Source organism: Hoplias malabaricus, chromosome 3 (genome assembly GCF_029633855.1).
Source record: "Hoplias malabaricus isolate fHopMal1 chromosome 3, fHopMal1.hap1, whole genome shotgun sequence".
NCBI lineage: Eukaryota > Metazoa > Chordata > Actinopteri > Characiformes > Erythrinidae > Hoplias > Hoplias malabaricus.
Genome location: NC_089802.1, coordinates 26,710,808 through 26,726,125, shown reverse-complemented (window position 1 = coordinate 26,726,125; position 15,318 = coordinate 26,710,808). Strand labels below are relative to the sequence as shown.

The 15,318-nt window shown below is 46.2% G+C and overlaps 2 protein-coding genes across 2 annotated transcripts; one reads left to right on the top strand and one right to left on the bottom strand.

Annotated features, from left to right (window-relative positions):
* Nucleotides 1–1,127: 1,127 nt before the first annotated feature.
* lmf1 (lipase maturation factor 1) lies at nucleotides 1,128–6,908 on the bottom strand. The gene is made up of 11 exons (XM_066664420.1): nucleotides 6,128–6,908; nucleotides 5,123–5,432; nucleotides 4,505–4,515; nucleotides 4,233–4,381; nucleotides 4,063–4,128; nucleotides 3,576–3,743; nucleotides 3,173–3,347; nucleotides 2,905–3,058; nucleotides 2,497–2,680; nucleotides 2,011–2,123; nucleotides 1,128–1,898 (listed from the first exon to the last, which is right to left on the bottom strand). Exons 1-11 carry the CDS (start codon nucleotides 6,351–6,353, stop codon nucleotides 1,727–1,729), a joined length of 1,728 nt encoding a protein of 575 aa, XP_066520517.1. The 5' UTR covers nucleotides 6,354–6,908; the 3' UTR covers nucleotides 1,128–1,726.
* Nucleotides 6,909–7,001: 93 nt separating this feature from the next.
* prdm9 (PR domain containing 9) lies at nucleotides 7,002–14,848 on the top strand. Its single transcript, XM_066664419.1, has 6 exons — nucleotides 7,002–7,183; nucleotides 9,186–9,299; nucleotides 9,380–9,651; nucleotides 11,292–11,359; nucleotides 11,706–11,896; nucleotides 12,590–14,848. Exons 1-6 carry the CDS (start codon nucleotides 7,168–7,170, stop codon nucleotides 14,476–14,478), a joined length of 2,550 nt encoding a protein of 849 aa, XP_066520516.1. The 5' UTR covers nucleotides 7,002–7,167; the 3' UTR covers nucleotides 14,479–14,848.
* The last annotated feature ends 470 nt before the right edge of the window (nucleotides 14,849–15,318 follow it).

Sequence of the window (15,318 nt, the reverse complement as noted above, 5' to 3'; positions counted from 1 at the left end):
TTGAACTTGAAGAAATGGTCAGTGTAAGGATCTGAGGGCCACACTGTGACGGTTATGTTTCGGTCAGTCTCCAGAACTCAGGTCTGTGGGGAGTTCCCGGTGTGAGGTGGTCAGAACAAGTTAACTCCGCTCTGATAGAACCAGGTCAGAACACACACCGCTGAAAGAGTTAACTCCAATCTGATAGAACCGGGTCAGAACACAGTGCTGAGTGACTGCGCTGACCGCTGCACTCTCTGGGAACAGTTGACAGTGAGTGAAAGGCTCTGTGCTGATAGGAGAGTCTTTGAACAGCACTCACAGCTTTTACAGATCCACTGCAGTTCTGACCCTGATCATTAAAAGTTAAGTATAAACCTAATGTTCTCTGTGTGTGTGTGTGTGTGTCCATACGGCCTCTCTCCCCCTCACTCTCTCAGCTGGAGGTCAGTGGGTTTGAGGGAGGAAGAGGATGAAAACTGTCTGCAGCAAGGTTTAGTGTTTCTGTTTCTGAAGGATTTCTCATAAAACACATCATCTGTTATATGCTTCATTTATAAAGTCTGAGTTGAACAGGTTCATGAACTGGTTTAAGTCATAAGCAGTAGAGGACACACACACACACACACACACACACACCAATTTAACTCTGTAATCCATGGGTGTGTGTGAGTGAGTGTGTGTGTGACTCAACAAAATGTCTTGCATTGTGTCCAGTGACTCTAGGTGGGCTCTGGACCCACAGACCACTGATGAAGGATGAAGCACTTACAGAAGATGAATGGATGAATGAACAGTAACTGGTCTCACACAGCAGCTGCTCCACGCTAAAGAAGAATATTAACATGTCGTTAATCAAAATACAATGCTGCCCCCTTGTGTTTCAAAAAGGCCCTTTTATTCTAAACCAGGGGCTGCCACAAACACACCATCACACACAGTAACACAACACACACGCACGGTAACACTTCATCAGCTCAAATAAACCATGAATCCATTACAATATCTACACCCTGAGTTATCTGGACAAATACTACAGGAGTCCATCATAATGCAGCTGGTTTTGGACTGTAAACCATGCCCACAGAGCTGTGTGTGTGTGTGTGAGAGAGAGAAATTAAAAAATTCAGACTAAGACTTGACTCTGTAAAATGTTTTATTTGAGCTTTGGCTCCAAACTCACTCCCTGCATCAGGACTTCGAGACGAAGATCAGTCTTCACTCGGTTGGGTTGGTGGCTTGACGTATGGCCTCCAGTATGTGTCCATGACTCTGGTCAGTGATTTGGGTCAGCGTGCGTGCGGCTGGGTCAGTGGTTCCAGTTAGTATGTTGTGTTGGTGGTTCAGGTCAGCGCGTGCAGCTGGGTCAGTGGTTCAGGTTGGCATGCGTGCGGCTGGGTCGGTGGTTCTGGTCAGTATGTGTCCGGTTGTGTTGGTGGTTCCGGTCACTATGCATGCAGCTGGGTTGGTGGTTCTGGTCGGTGCATGTGTGGCTGGGTCTGTGGTTCTGGTCAGTATGTGTCTGGTTGTATTGGTGGTTCCAGTCAGCGTGCGTGCGGCTGGGTCTGTGGTTCTGGTCAGTATGTGTTTTGTTGTGTTGGTGGTTCTGGTCAGTATGTGTCCGGTGGTGTTGGTGGTTCCGGTCAGTATGTGTCCGGTTGTGTTGGTGGTTCTGGTCAGTATGAGTCTGGTTCCTGAGTGTACATCTTGGCGGGTCAGTAGTGATGGTCGGTGGCGGTTTGGGTCATTATGAGTCCGGCTGAGGCCAGTTCCGTGACTGAAAGTACCTCCTGAGCCCCTCGATGTTGACCGGGGGGAAGTATGGTCCGATCCTCCTCCTGTTCCACCAGTTCCCCTTCAGAGCGCTGGTGCTGCCCGGCTTGGTGAACTTGTATCGGTACAGCTCCCCTCGGATCCACCTTCACACACAACAGCTCCACACAGTCAGCTCCGGCTCGTGGAAGTGTGGAGATTAATATGATACTGGTTTATAATGATCTTTAAAATGTTTAAATGAGCGGCATCACTCACCGAGGTTTCTCTCCGCCCTGAAACGGACTCTGGGCCATCAGAGACAACACGGTGGAGTCATTCACTAACAGTCTCCCAGCAATCTGGATAACCCACTCATTCTGTTCATATGTCTGAGAGAGAGAGAGAGAGAGAGAGAGAGAGAGAGACAGAGAGAGAGACAGAGAGAGAGAGAGACAGAGAGAGAGAGAGAGAGACATATAACTCACTCATTCTGTTCATATGTCTGAGAGAGAGACACACGGAGATAACCCACTCGTTCTGTTCACATGTCTGAGAGAGAGAGACAGAGACACAGAGAGACAGAGAGAAAGGGAGAGAAAGAGAGACACACAGAGAGATAGAGACACAGAGAGAGAGAGAGAGAGAGAGAGAGACAGAGACAAAGAGAGACAGATATACAGACAGACAGAGAGAGAGAGAGAGAGAGAGAGACAGACAGTTCAGGTTTAATCTAAAAAAACTCTCTGGTGTCTCTGGTCTCACCTGGAAAGCGGCGAACCACATGAGCCAGTCGAGACGGAGATGGTACGGAGAAATTAAACACGGCTTTCTGTCCACAGCTCCGGGTTTACACAGAAACTCATACTCCCTCCACTGCACCTCGTCAGGTCCGGGGTCCTCGCTCACACTGCCCTGCAACACCACCTCCAACCTCTCTTTATTGACACTACACACGCGCACACACACACACACACAGTGATTTACACACAAACCACACACTCAAACTCCTCCCACAGCACTCTATCATCACATCCTGCTCCTACACAAAAGAGAGCATAGAGTCCAGTAGTGGAGTTAACATTCAGTGGAAAAGCATCAAAACAGACCCCCAACACCACACACACACACACACACACACACACATACACACACACAGACAGCAAGTCTGACCTGCCAAAAGCTCCATAGGTGTTGACAATGCGCAGAGGGTCGTATGAGGTGTTCATCACTTGTCTGGGACTGAGGAGGTTGATCACCACAGGGACGCTCAGATACGTGATCAATAAACCCAGGGCTATGTTCACCGCTCGCCTTAGTATCATCCCTCAGAGGAAAGAACAGCAATAACATTCAAATAAATAACTCTCCTACAGACTATCGCATACATCTCACACACACACACACACACACACACACACACACACACACACACACACACCTGTAGTGGCTGGGGGGTTCTGTCTGGCTGCGTCCTCCCTCTGGATCTTTAGAACGGTTCCCCTCACTGACCGGGAGAACAGAGACGCCAGCGCAGCGTCGTCAAAACACGCCAGACTCGGAACTATGGTCAACCAGTTCAGGAAACTCAGATTCCCACTGATTATCAGAACTACCTGCAACACACACACACACACACGTTAGGTGGGATATGACTGAAATCTATCTCAAAGGTCTGACGGCTGCATGTCTCGTCACTCACTGACCGCAGACTGGACGAGACCCGGGGTTAAAGTAAATCTGAACCCTGGGGTCCACACAGCACTCCATTTAGCTCCAGTGGAAGGGTTTTTAAGCTCAGTGTGAAGTGTGAAGAGTAATAACAATGTTATTATCAGTGTCACCTGGAAGAGGATCTGCAGCGCTCCGTTAAACAAACACATCCGCCGCCCCAAGAACATGAAGAACGGAGCCATGAGCTCGACGAAGTGATTACTGAGGGTCTCGAAGCGGTGGAACCACCAGGGGGAATGGTGAAGGTAATAAGACACCGGGTTTGGAACAGGCTGTGTCTACAGCGCACACAAACACAGCAGAAACCACCATTAACTCCAAGACACTCAGAGAGGGGATGATTATAAAAGCACTGCATTAACATTAAAAACAACCTTGAGTCAAAGTGAAATGGTTAAAGCATGAATTCTTTAAGATCCTTCACTCCTGTGTGAGGTGAATTAACCCTTACAGCTCCTTCAGAGGCTAATGTAACATTACTCAGATTGTTTACATTGGATCATATTAATCCTAGTTATTAGTTATTAAAGGTTTGTAAAGAATTGCAAAACAAACACTCCTTTTCTCACACACATTCACACACACATTACCACACACCTCGTAGTGGTAGTCCATGCAGGTGAGGTCCATCCAGCAGCGATCTCCTCTGATCTTAATCAGACCCTGAGGAAACAGAAGGATTCAGACATCATCAGAACACAGCCTTATCCGAAGTGTGTGTGTGTGTGTGTGTGGGTGGGTGTGTGTGTGTGTGTGTGTGTTCTCACTGCTCCCAGCATGATTCTGAAAATGAGCCAGCGGAAGGTCCAGATGTTGATCTTTGAAGGAGGAGAGCGACGGTCAAACATCTGCAAACTCCAGAATGGACACAGAAAGATTCCCAGAAATCCAGTTTCTAACAACTGACTCTCCCACCCTGCACACACACACACACACACACACACAAAGAGAGAATAAAACACAGTTCACAACCTCTTTGCTCTTTTTATTAGAATGAAATCATAAAGAATATAATAAGAACACACTGGACTACACTCACCAAACGAATACCTGCAAAAGAAAACACAAAGGAACATGAGTTTATTATAAAACAGAGTTAAAGGTGCAGTAGGTGATTTTATTTCACATTCTAACTGGCTCAAATAAACTGTAGAATATGACATGATAAAACAAATATTTTAGTGACAGCATCAGCCGTGAGAAATGTGCACTCCGCACCAGAGTGGTGATTGTAATAACATGGACAGACACTGGAGAAACTGCCTAATGCACCTTTAAACTAATCTGAATTTAATGTTATTAAAGGCCTGGATCTGAAACACAAGGATCATGAGGCTGCACTGGAAATAAACACAGTCCATGGTAAAAGGGTGGAGACAGTGGATGGATGGATGGATGGATGGATGAATGGATGGATGGATGGATGAATGAATGGCTGGATGGATGATGGATGAATGGATGGATGAATGGATAGATGGATGGATGAATGGATGGATGGATTCATGAATGGATGGATGGATGGGTGGATGATTGATGGATGAATTAATGGATGGATGAATGGATAGATGGATGGATGGATGAATGGATGGATGGTTGGATGTTTGTCTGTATCTGCCTGTGTTAAGGTCTCGTCTGACTATTGGTGCTGAGTCCTCACCACAGCTGCCCCACACTGCTGATGGAGTGATAGAGGATCCACAGCGAGGTCATGATAAGGACGTTCGCTCGCCCGAAAAGGATGATGAATCCGGACAGAACCAGCCCAGCAGCGGCGAGCAGGTCCAGGTTAGCGTCCATCTGCGTCCAGTCCATGAGCCACAGCAGAGTAGGAGCGTAGAGCAGCGCCGGGACACCCACCTTCCCCCCGACGTAACGCTTCACACTGCGCAGGTAATCCCTGCACGGCATCAGACCCCGCTCTCCAATCAGCTGCCGGTTCTGAGTATACGCCACTGCAAAAGCAACAACTACACACACACACACACACACACACACACACACACACACACACAGGTAATATCTTTAACAGCATAAATTCATTCATTAATGAAACAAGGGGGTGGTAGTGCACTTTACAAACAGATCTGTTTAACTGGATTTACAGCAGACTTTAGCCAATCTTAGCCTGATAACTTAAGCCCAGTAGAAAAAAACAGCTGAGGAACATTCCTATTGGACAATCCTCAACTTCAGGTTTAAGTTATCTGTATAACCGAGAATTCTATGGGGTATTCCACAAAGTAAATTTTCACACTTAAGCAGATAGTTTCAACCCACAGTCCGGTTTAAACCACAGAGGGAGAGATTAGACTTAAATTATCTGGATAAACTGAGAAATCCTGAGGTGTGGACTGGCCAAGAGGCATGTTTCCCTGCTCTTTTGCAGACAGGGTTCATGCTAGGTTTAAGACATCTGTCTAAACTGGGAAATCTGGCTTTGTGGAATACCTACAGGATATAGTTAGCCAGATAAGCCCAGAAGTGAGGACTGTCCAATAGGAATGTTCCACAACTTCTGTGCAGATAGGGTTCACTTTGGGCTTAAGTTATCTGGCTAAACTGATATATCCTCTATTGTGGACTATATCCCTGATGTTATATTTAATCCCAAGTCCTAAATGAATGTATAATGGTTCAGATTTTTGTGTGAAGCCGAACTCACAGTAGACGAACGACAGGGCTCTGAGCAGCGTGACACGGCTGAGCCAGAAGGTGCCGCTGTGTAAGCCCGGCTCCTCTTCTCCCGGCCCGTGCTGCGGCTCCGCGCCATTGCGGGGCTGTGGGTCAGGTTTAGTTTCTTGTTCTTGATGATGCTGTTGTTTGTTTGCGCGTCTTTTTCTTAAAACTCCCTCTCTTTCCTCACTGTCCGCGGCCATGTCTTTACGCATGCGCAATCTGCGTCCACACCGCTAACCCGTTTAAATTCAAGCATTCAGGAACAACCAAGAGTTAGGATCGATTTTAATCCCAAAACTAATAATACAATTACTTTTCCGTGCTGAAATGACGGGCCGAAACTGAAATAGGCTTCATATTCAAACTACCCTCCCCAGGAAGCAGCTCCCGTACTGAATCATGGGACTTGTAGTTCAGGGGCATGTTCCACAAAACAGAAGTTCAGTGTCCCAAAGCTGGGCTCACGTTATCTGACTAACTGAGAAATACTGGGGGTATTCTACAAAACAGTATATCTCGGTTAGACAGCTACACTAAACCTTTGTTGTTGTTGCTCTAAGCCATAATTAGCCAGCTAGCTTAAACCTAAAGTTGAGGACTGTCCAGTAGGAATCTCCCTTGATTGATGCTTGATTTAAATCTTTAGTCTGGCTAAATTGAGAATTCCTGCTTTATGGAACACCCTCCAGGGATTTTTCTCATGGACAATCAACTCTGAGTTTAATTTAACTAGTTAACTCCTAAATCCTGCTTTGTGGAACAGCCCTAAGAACAATTATACAGCAACAAAGTGAGTCTATAACGAGCTGGGCTCGATCAACATGGTGGTTTTAACATTTTGGCTGATCAGTGTATTTGTGCCACGGACAGCAGGGGGCGCAGTTCCGGACTGATTTTCTCTGCAGAAGAAGAACTGAAACTGCCGGAGCAGCAGTAGCAACGCGCTAACAACTTTACAGAAAGAGAGTTTAGATTAGTTTATTGTTATTAAAGTAGTCGTTGTTGTTGTTTACAGGGGTCGGCAGCATGTCGGACAGTCCAGGTGAGTGCTGTGTTCCTCTGGAGAGCAGCCTGAAGGTGAATGAAGGAGGAAACAGAGTGCAGCTTAGCTCAGTTTCACGTTCCACCTTAAATGATGGCGCCAGAGCGTACCTACTGCACGGTTTAAGGTGGAACGGATGTTTCTTTATACCCTGTAAATAGCACTGAGCTGTGGATCCGTTAATACAGCTCAGAGAATTATTCACGGCCGAAGAGACTGAGGTTTATAGTGTCCTTCAGTGTATTTCTGTAAAGACAGAAGCGCAGAGAACAGGGTTCTGATCTCAGAACTGTGGAACCAGGGAATAAAGTTCGCCTCTAACACACTGGAGGGCGGCGTTATTAAAGAGGGAGGAGAACCTCTTCCTCATCATGTTCCTAATGGTTTCATGGGGTCATTCATTGGTTCTCCAGGGTCCTGTGTTCCTCTGTTCTTCATGTGTTTTCTCTTCAGGTTTTTGTGTTCTCAAGTTTTGAAGATGTTGTTCAGGGTTCTGTGTCTCCTGGTTCTACCCGTGGGGTTCAGTGTCTTATGCTTGAAGATTAAAAATGTTATTTTGGACCGTTCTCAAAGTAATTAAAATTTAAACATATCCAAAAGGTCCAAAATACACCCCCACACACGTGCTCGTTCCGGGAGCTTTGCAAAAACCAGTCGAGTGAAGTTCAAAGCAAATCAAAGTATTTATTTACAATACTGGATCCAGGAGAACTGATACATGAAAAAACACAGCCTAGTGCCCTTCCACGCAGAGTTCTGACTCTTCGCATCTGACTCCACAGTTTTATACCTGATATGACGTATACCCTGGTGGTGAGGTGTTTCTAGCTGATTAACATATATTAATATGCATAATAAGACATGTTAGTACTCATGTTTCTCGCGTGCAGGTTTCCCATGCACATGTGACCCCAAAACACTCATCATGCCCTTCTGACACTGTAGGTTTTGTTTCCCACACTCCTTTTCTGTCACCAAGATTCAGAGGAGTCACTAATGGACTTAAGGTCACTGAGATGCCCTAAAGTTCAACTCCCCTTTTGGCTAACAGTTGTAATTTATGTGTTTCCTAAGTGCAGATCTGTTCAATGTTAGAGGTCTAAGAATTTAGAAAGGTGCTAATACTGAGTCAACATGCCAGTTAGTGTGCAGATTCTAAACTTGTTTAAATGCATGTCTAGATACTGGTTAATCTTTCATATGAGTACATATAAGATACAAGATTTCACACAATTATAAATGCTTAATTTTAACTAATCATTTAAGGATATTTGTCCACTAACACAAAGTAATAAAATTATTTTTCACAACATGCTCTACAGTTCTTCATATGTTCTTTCTTGAGGGTCTTATGTTCTCCAGTTCTACAAGTGTTCTCCAAGGTCCTGTGTTCCGCATTCCTACACGTGTTCTCCACTTCTTCATATGTTCTCTTCAGGGTTTTATGTTCTACAGTTCTACAGATGTGCTCTCCTTTTTACAGATGTGCCCCTCAGTTGTACAGACGTGCTCTTATTTTTACAGATGTGCTGCTCGGTTCTACAGATGTGCTTTTATTTTTACAGATGTGCTCCTTGTTTCTACATATGTGCTCTCATTTTTACAGATGTGCTCCTCGTTTCTACACGTTTCCCAGTTCTACAGATGTGCTCCTTTATTTTTTTATTTTATTTTATTTTTTTACAGATGTGCTCCCATTTCCACAGATGTTCCTTAGTCTACAGATGTGCCCCCCCCTTTTTTTAACAGATGTTCCCCAGTTCTACAGATGTTTGCCTATTTTACAGATGTTCTCTTCAGGTTTCTATGGTCTCAGGGTCTGATGTTTCCCAGCTCTGCATTTCTAACATTTCCAACTAGTTTTAGAGACTTTGAAAGTATAATAAAATGACTAGCATTGGTTTGGCTGTGTTTGAGGAACTGGTTTCAAAACTGTTCTCCAGTAAAATATCGAGATAACATTTACAAAGTGTTTTAAAATGAAACACTTCATCGTCTTCAGGACTTCCGCCGGGGGAGGATCAGAATTTAGAAATCCAGGGCTCTGTGACGGTCTGCATCGTGGAGGCAGAGACCGAGACCCAGGAGGAAAACACTTTTAATGACGAGCACTTCTGTGAGTTCCCTCTTTGAGCTGTTGTTGGTCTGTAAGCAAACAGTCTTCTTCAATTCACTGTGGTCCTGTCTCTCTCTCAGACTGTGAGACCTGCTGTAAGCTGTATATCGATCAGTGTGAGGTTCACGGTCCTCCCATGTTCACCTACGATTCCCTGACGGCTGTGGGAGTTCCTCAGAGAGCTCTCCTCACGCTTCCTCAAGGTTTGGTCATCGGCAGATCATTGTCTCCAGGAGCTGGACTCGGAGTTTTTAACCAGGGGCAGGTCATTCCTGTTGGGATGCATTTTGGACCTTTAGATGGGGAAGTGACGAGCCAGGAGAGGGCACTGGAGAGCGCTTATTCTTGGGTGGTGAGTGTGGATTATATCAGGTGTACACAAGTTTTAAGTCGTTTTTTTGTAACGTATAATTGTAATTCAATGTTCAAACAGTCTGCTGCTCTTTTGTCATTTTACGGTGATTCTGTGTCGTATTAAAAACCATATTCTCAAAGGTAGCAATGTGAAAACCTTCTGAGCTCCATCAGGAAAAAGCTGCAGAAGACTGATGGGTTTGTTCTGTTCTTGGGTATAATACTGTATCCGAAAATACATGAGTGTGGGTTTAGACGATTTACAGATGGGGATTTCTATGTCAGAGATCAGGAACGGAGTTCATTAATAGTGCATTTAATTAATTATTTTATTATTTTAAATAAAATTATGTGTATTGGGATGGCACGACGGCTAGAAAGATCGTGTCACTGTCACACTTCTCCAGGGTCCTGGGGTTGTGGGTTTCAGCTCTGCTCTGGGTGAATGTTAGCGCATTTCCACCAGAAGAACTCTGGTTCTTGAACTGGTTCTGTTCCTGATTCTTGGAACCTTGGTTCTTTGCAGTGAAGTGGCCCACGTTTCTACAAGTTTAAAGGGGAACCGAGAATACGTCACCAGCGGGGGGCGTCGCTGTGGCTGAATACAGCGCCAGAGCCACAGATAAACCTTCAGAGTCATGTCAGTGTCATTGTTTATTCTGTGTTTACCGTGGAGTCAGATCTGAGTGAGATATAACACTGTGTAAATGTTGCTGAGTTCAGAGGTGTTCTGCTGGGGTTGTGAACAGCAGAGAAACGTAACCAGCGCAGAGCCGTGAATCTGACCAACGCTCGTGGTGTCGCTCAAACACAGCCCCAGAAACACACACAAACAGAGTGTGTTCCTGTTTTATTTCCTATTATTTATTTATATGAAACGGTGTAAATGACCATGTCCAGGTCCTCTGGGGGATAACGCTGTGTGTGAGGCTCTGACTTCTCTTCTGAACTGACCTTCCACATGCCCTCTTCTTTAGTTTCAGCTGGGAACTAAATTTTCTGGTTCGCAAACCAGTTTATGTCAGTGTAAACGCGCCAAGCGGTTCCAAATTTAGTTCATGAACTGGATCCGTTCCGGTTCCTTGTTGGTTGAAAAGTGCTATGTCAGGTTGGAGAGTGGTGTGTTCTCCTTGTGTCTGCGTGGGTTTCTCTCCGGGTGACTCACTGTGAGGAGTGTGGTGTGTTCTTCCTGTGTCTGCGTGTGTTTCCTCCGGGTGACTGTCTGTGAGGAGTGTGGTGTGTTCTCCCTGTGTCTGCATGGGTTTTCTCCCAAAAACACACTTTAGTAGGTGGATTGGAGACTCGAAACTGTCCATAGGTGTGAGTGGGTGAGTGAATGTGTGAGTGTCTGTCGCCCTGTGAAGGATTGGTGCCCCCTTCAGGGTGTGTTCCTGTCTTGCGCCCAGTGATTCCGGGTAGACTCAAGACCCACCACCGCCCTGAACTGGATAAGGGTTACAGATAATGGATGAATGAATGTATTGTAACATTGTTGTGTATATAATCCAACGCAGATGATTCCATAACATATCAAGAGCTGGAGAATGTTTGAATTTTGAATTACAATTATATACACAAAAACATTGTTAAACATAGTCACTGTGTTGAGTGACCACGCTTATTCTCCTGTCTGCGCAGATTTGCAGAAGAGGTGGCCAGTACGAATACATCGATGCAGAGAGGGACACTCATTCAAACTGGATGAGGTGAGACATTAACGTCCAACTGATTAGAAGTGTCTGCCTTTCAGGGAAGGCTTTACATCATATGTCAGAACATTGCTGTGAGGCTTTGCAACATGGCATTCAGCCACTACAGATCGTCCCGAAACGTGTCAGATGGAGCTCCGTCATTGCAGAGGACACCTCCATTACTTCACAGCCCAATGCTGGAGGTCTTCTGCTCATATTTGACCCTTTTGATACCAAACTTCTGTCTGTGGAGATTTTACACACTGTGTGTATTACCAATAGCTCGAGTGTCTAGATACTTGTTCACCCAGAGTGTATGAGTGTATAGATGACGGCAGTGACATCTGTGTTGTGTTGACAGGTACGTGGTTTGCTCTCACAGTGAGAAGGAACAGAACTTGGTGGCTTTTCAGCAGAACGGGCGAATTCTTTTCCGCTGCTGTCATCCCATTCCTCCAGGACACGAGCTCAGAGTGTGGTATGCCGAGGATTACGCCCTGAATCTTAGCGCCATCTGGGATAGGATCTGGGGCAAGAAATGCTCTCCTCTAGGTAACTAGAATCCTCTATTTTGTTTTCTATTGTTTAAAAGGACAGAAGGTTACATACTCCCCCTTGTCTCCACAGTGGAACATAGTTCTGTTTCTTAATGAAACGTCTGTGACCTGCTTTGGTCCAAACCCCACGAGCCCCACAGCAGTGTTCTCCCCCTGTGTAAACAGCCCTGATCAGAACGCCAGCTTTCAGCACCTGTTCCTTTAAATGATAATGAGCCGCTCGCTGTTCACCCAGACCCTGAGCGCACAACAGTGAGGAGCGAGGAGCAGAAGCTTTTAGCTGTTTTCGCTCAGTTCTCTTTCTTCTCCGTTTTTACTCAGTGCTCTTATTTCTCTGCAATTGTTGTGTCCAATCGCTGCATTTAACCTCGTCTTTGTGCTCTCACATAAACACGGGTCCAGCGCTGTGATTGGACAGACTCAGACGAGGGGCCGTTCTAAAGTCTCTGCACTTGACGTCAGAAGCGGAGCAGAATCAGAGCGGCTCGTTTTATCCCATGTTTTCTGACTTAGAGCACACAGAAAACTGACTGGTGTCTTGTTTCACAGTGGGTCACACCCATAGACTGAGAATATGGGTTCAGTGTGAATCTTCTGTTCTTCTTGGACTCTGATTTAGGAACAGAACATGAACAATTATTAACATTTCTTTTCAGGTGTCACTGAATTTCTGTTTATTCTTTGACAGGACAAAGTGACGATGAGACTCCGATTTTAATCTGCCCCTACTGTCAGTTCTCTTTTCCTGCTGCTGTTTACCTGCACAGACACATCAGGCGCTCGCACCCAGAAGAGTTTCCTCACCTGGCTGATGCCCAGGCTCTCGAGGCTGGAGATCAGAAGCCTGTCATGAACTTGGATCAGTGTCTATTCGCAACTGATGCATCGTCTTCATCTCAAACGCAGCCCATCTCAGAATCTTTCCAGAGCCAGTTCTCTCCTCTCAGCGGCCAGATGGAGAATTCAGACCCCAAAAGCAATAGTCTGAACGATGAGGCAGATCAGACAGACCGCTGCGCTGCAGAAAACAAATGTGAAGAGTGCAGGAGGACATTTTTGCGCTCGTGCCACTTGAAAAGACACCAGCGCACAATCCACTCGAAGGAGAAGCCGTACTGTTGCAGCAGCTGCAGGAAGTGTTTTAGTCAGGCGACGGGATTAAAGAGACACCAGCAGACGCACAGAGGGGAACAAGAGCAGAGTGAAGACCACCAGCCGGAGGGGCCAGAGAGCACGGCATCAGATATTTACTCCTGCACTGAATGCTCTTTCTCTTTTGTGGCTAAACTCAATCTTTACAAGCATCTGAAACGACACCACCATGGAGAATACCTCAAACTAGTGGAGAGTCGCTCTCTAACTGAGGATGAGGAGGTCTCAGACAAACAGGATCCTCCGTACGAACCACCATCCCGGCTCAGGAGATCCACTCAAAACGGAGGCAGGGGTCAGTGGAAGAAAGGTCCGACCGGACGACCTCGAGGCCGACCCCCTAAGAATAAAAACAAGCATCCGGTCAAGAACAAATCTCAGGATCACTCCGCTGAATCTGACCAGAACTTGGTTGAGGTTGATGTTGAGGATGACGGTGATAGTTCAGCAGCTCCACAGAACAGCAGCTCGGACAGCGCTCAGCCTCAGGAGCTGCCCACATCTTCGCACATCTGTGGCGAGTGTCTGCGACCCTTCAGCCATCTGCATCTCCTGAAAAGCCATGAGTGCATTCAGCAGGGTGACGGACCCCACGGCTGCTCTCACTGCGGCCTTTATTTCAACCGTCTATGCAACCTGCGGCGCCACGAGCGCTCCATTCACGCGAAAGAGAAGCCGTACTGCTGCACAGTGTGCCTCAAATCCTTCACTCAGTCGTCGGGTCTGAAGCGGCACCAGGAGAGTCACTCTCGCCGCAGCAGCCTGCGGCAGAATTCCTCCACCTCCGAAGCCACCATCTTCCCCTGCGACCACTGCGCCTTCTCCTTCACGGGAGAGAGGTACTTGCACAAACACGTCCGCCGCCACCACCCCGAGACCAGCGCCAAGTACCTGAGCTTCGGGCCCGGAGAAGCAGTGTCAGTGGAGCATCGCTGCACGCAGTGCTCCAAAACATTCCGCACCATCCGAGGCTTTAAGAACCACGCCTGCTTCCGGCAGGGCGACCAGATGTACCTGTGTCCCGACTGTGGCAAGGCCTTCAGCTGGATCAACAGCCTGAAGCAGCACCAGCGCATCCACACTGGCGTGAAGCCCTTCTCCTGCTCTCAGTGCGAGAAGAGCTTCGTCCACTCAGGACAGCTGAATGTCCACATGCGCACACACACTGGCGAGAAGCCCTTCCTCTGCGCCGAGTGCGGCGAGAGTTTCCGGCAGTCGGGAGACCTGCGGCGCCATGAGCAGAAACACTCGGGCGTCCGGCCGTGCCGCTGTCCAGACTGCGGGAAGACCTTCAGCCGGCCGCAGAGTCTCCGAGCTCATCAGCAGCTTCACCGGGGAGCCAAACTCTTCCCCTGTACACAGTGCGGAAAAAGCTTTGCGCGCAGATACCACCTCACACGACATCACCAGAAAATGCACTCCTGACCAAGAGCTGCAGGTTTTCTGACCAGTTTTGCCTGAGCACTTAGTGCCTCTATTGATTTTGTACGGAGTAGCGATTATTTTAATCTCAGTGTGAAGCCACACAGATGTTCTGATGCAAAGTGATTAATCAGAGGAGCACCTGTTTAAAGACTGGACTGATTTAGGGGCTGATTCTCATCATAAGCAATCTAGAAATGTATTACAAACAATAGAGAAATGGTGCATATTGTATACAAACAACATCTGAGAGAATATATAAAGTTAAAAATCAATTTATTTCCCAGTTGGGGCACAGATATATTTTAGCTGTTAACATTATAATTCCAAACAAACAAAATGTTCTGATTGTGTATAAAATAAAAGACTAAGATTTCAGTGACTATTGAGTACTTGTGTTTCTACATCCAGTCTGCTGATGGGTCCTCACTTGTCCCACACTTTAGGGGTCCTGCCCACCTCCATTAGTTATGCAGTGCAGTTCCTATAGTGCTGAGCCTGGAGAAGCAAAGATGGAGGCTCCCTGATGCAGCTCAGTGGAGCATCCCAATAGTTCCAATGCTGTAATTTTAAATGTAAATTTATTTCAAAGTCTTGCCTTAATTGTGGTTCAGTTCTGGTTTAACAGCGCCATTATTCAGTTTAATTTGACACTTCAACTCATCCACATTAAGATAGAAATACAGCTTTGGGATTTATATACTGTTTTCTCAAAATACTGGAATAATTTTATTTTATTCATCATGGTTATAAATCTAACATCTATCTAACAATATTATTTAAGTCTTCTGTAATTACACTGTAGTGACTTTGTTTGTAATAGACACTTTATTGATCCCACAC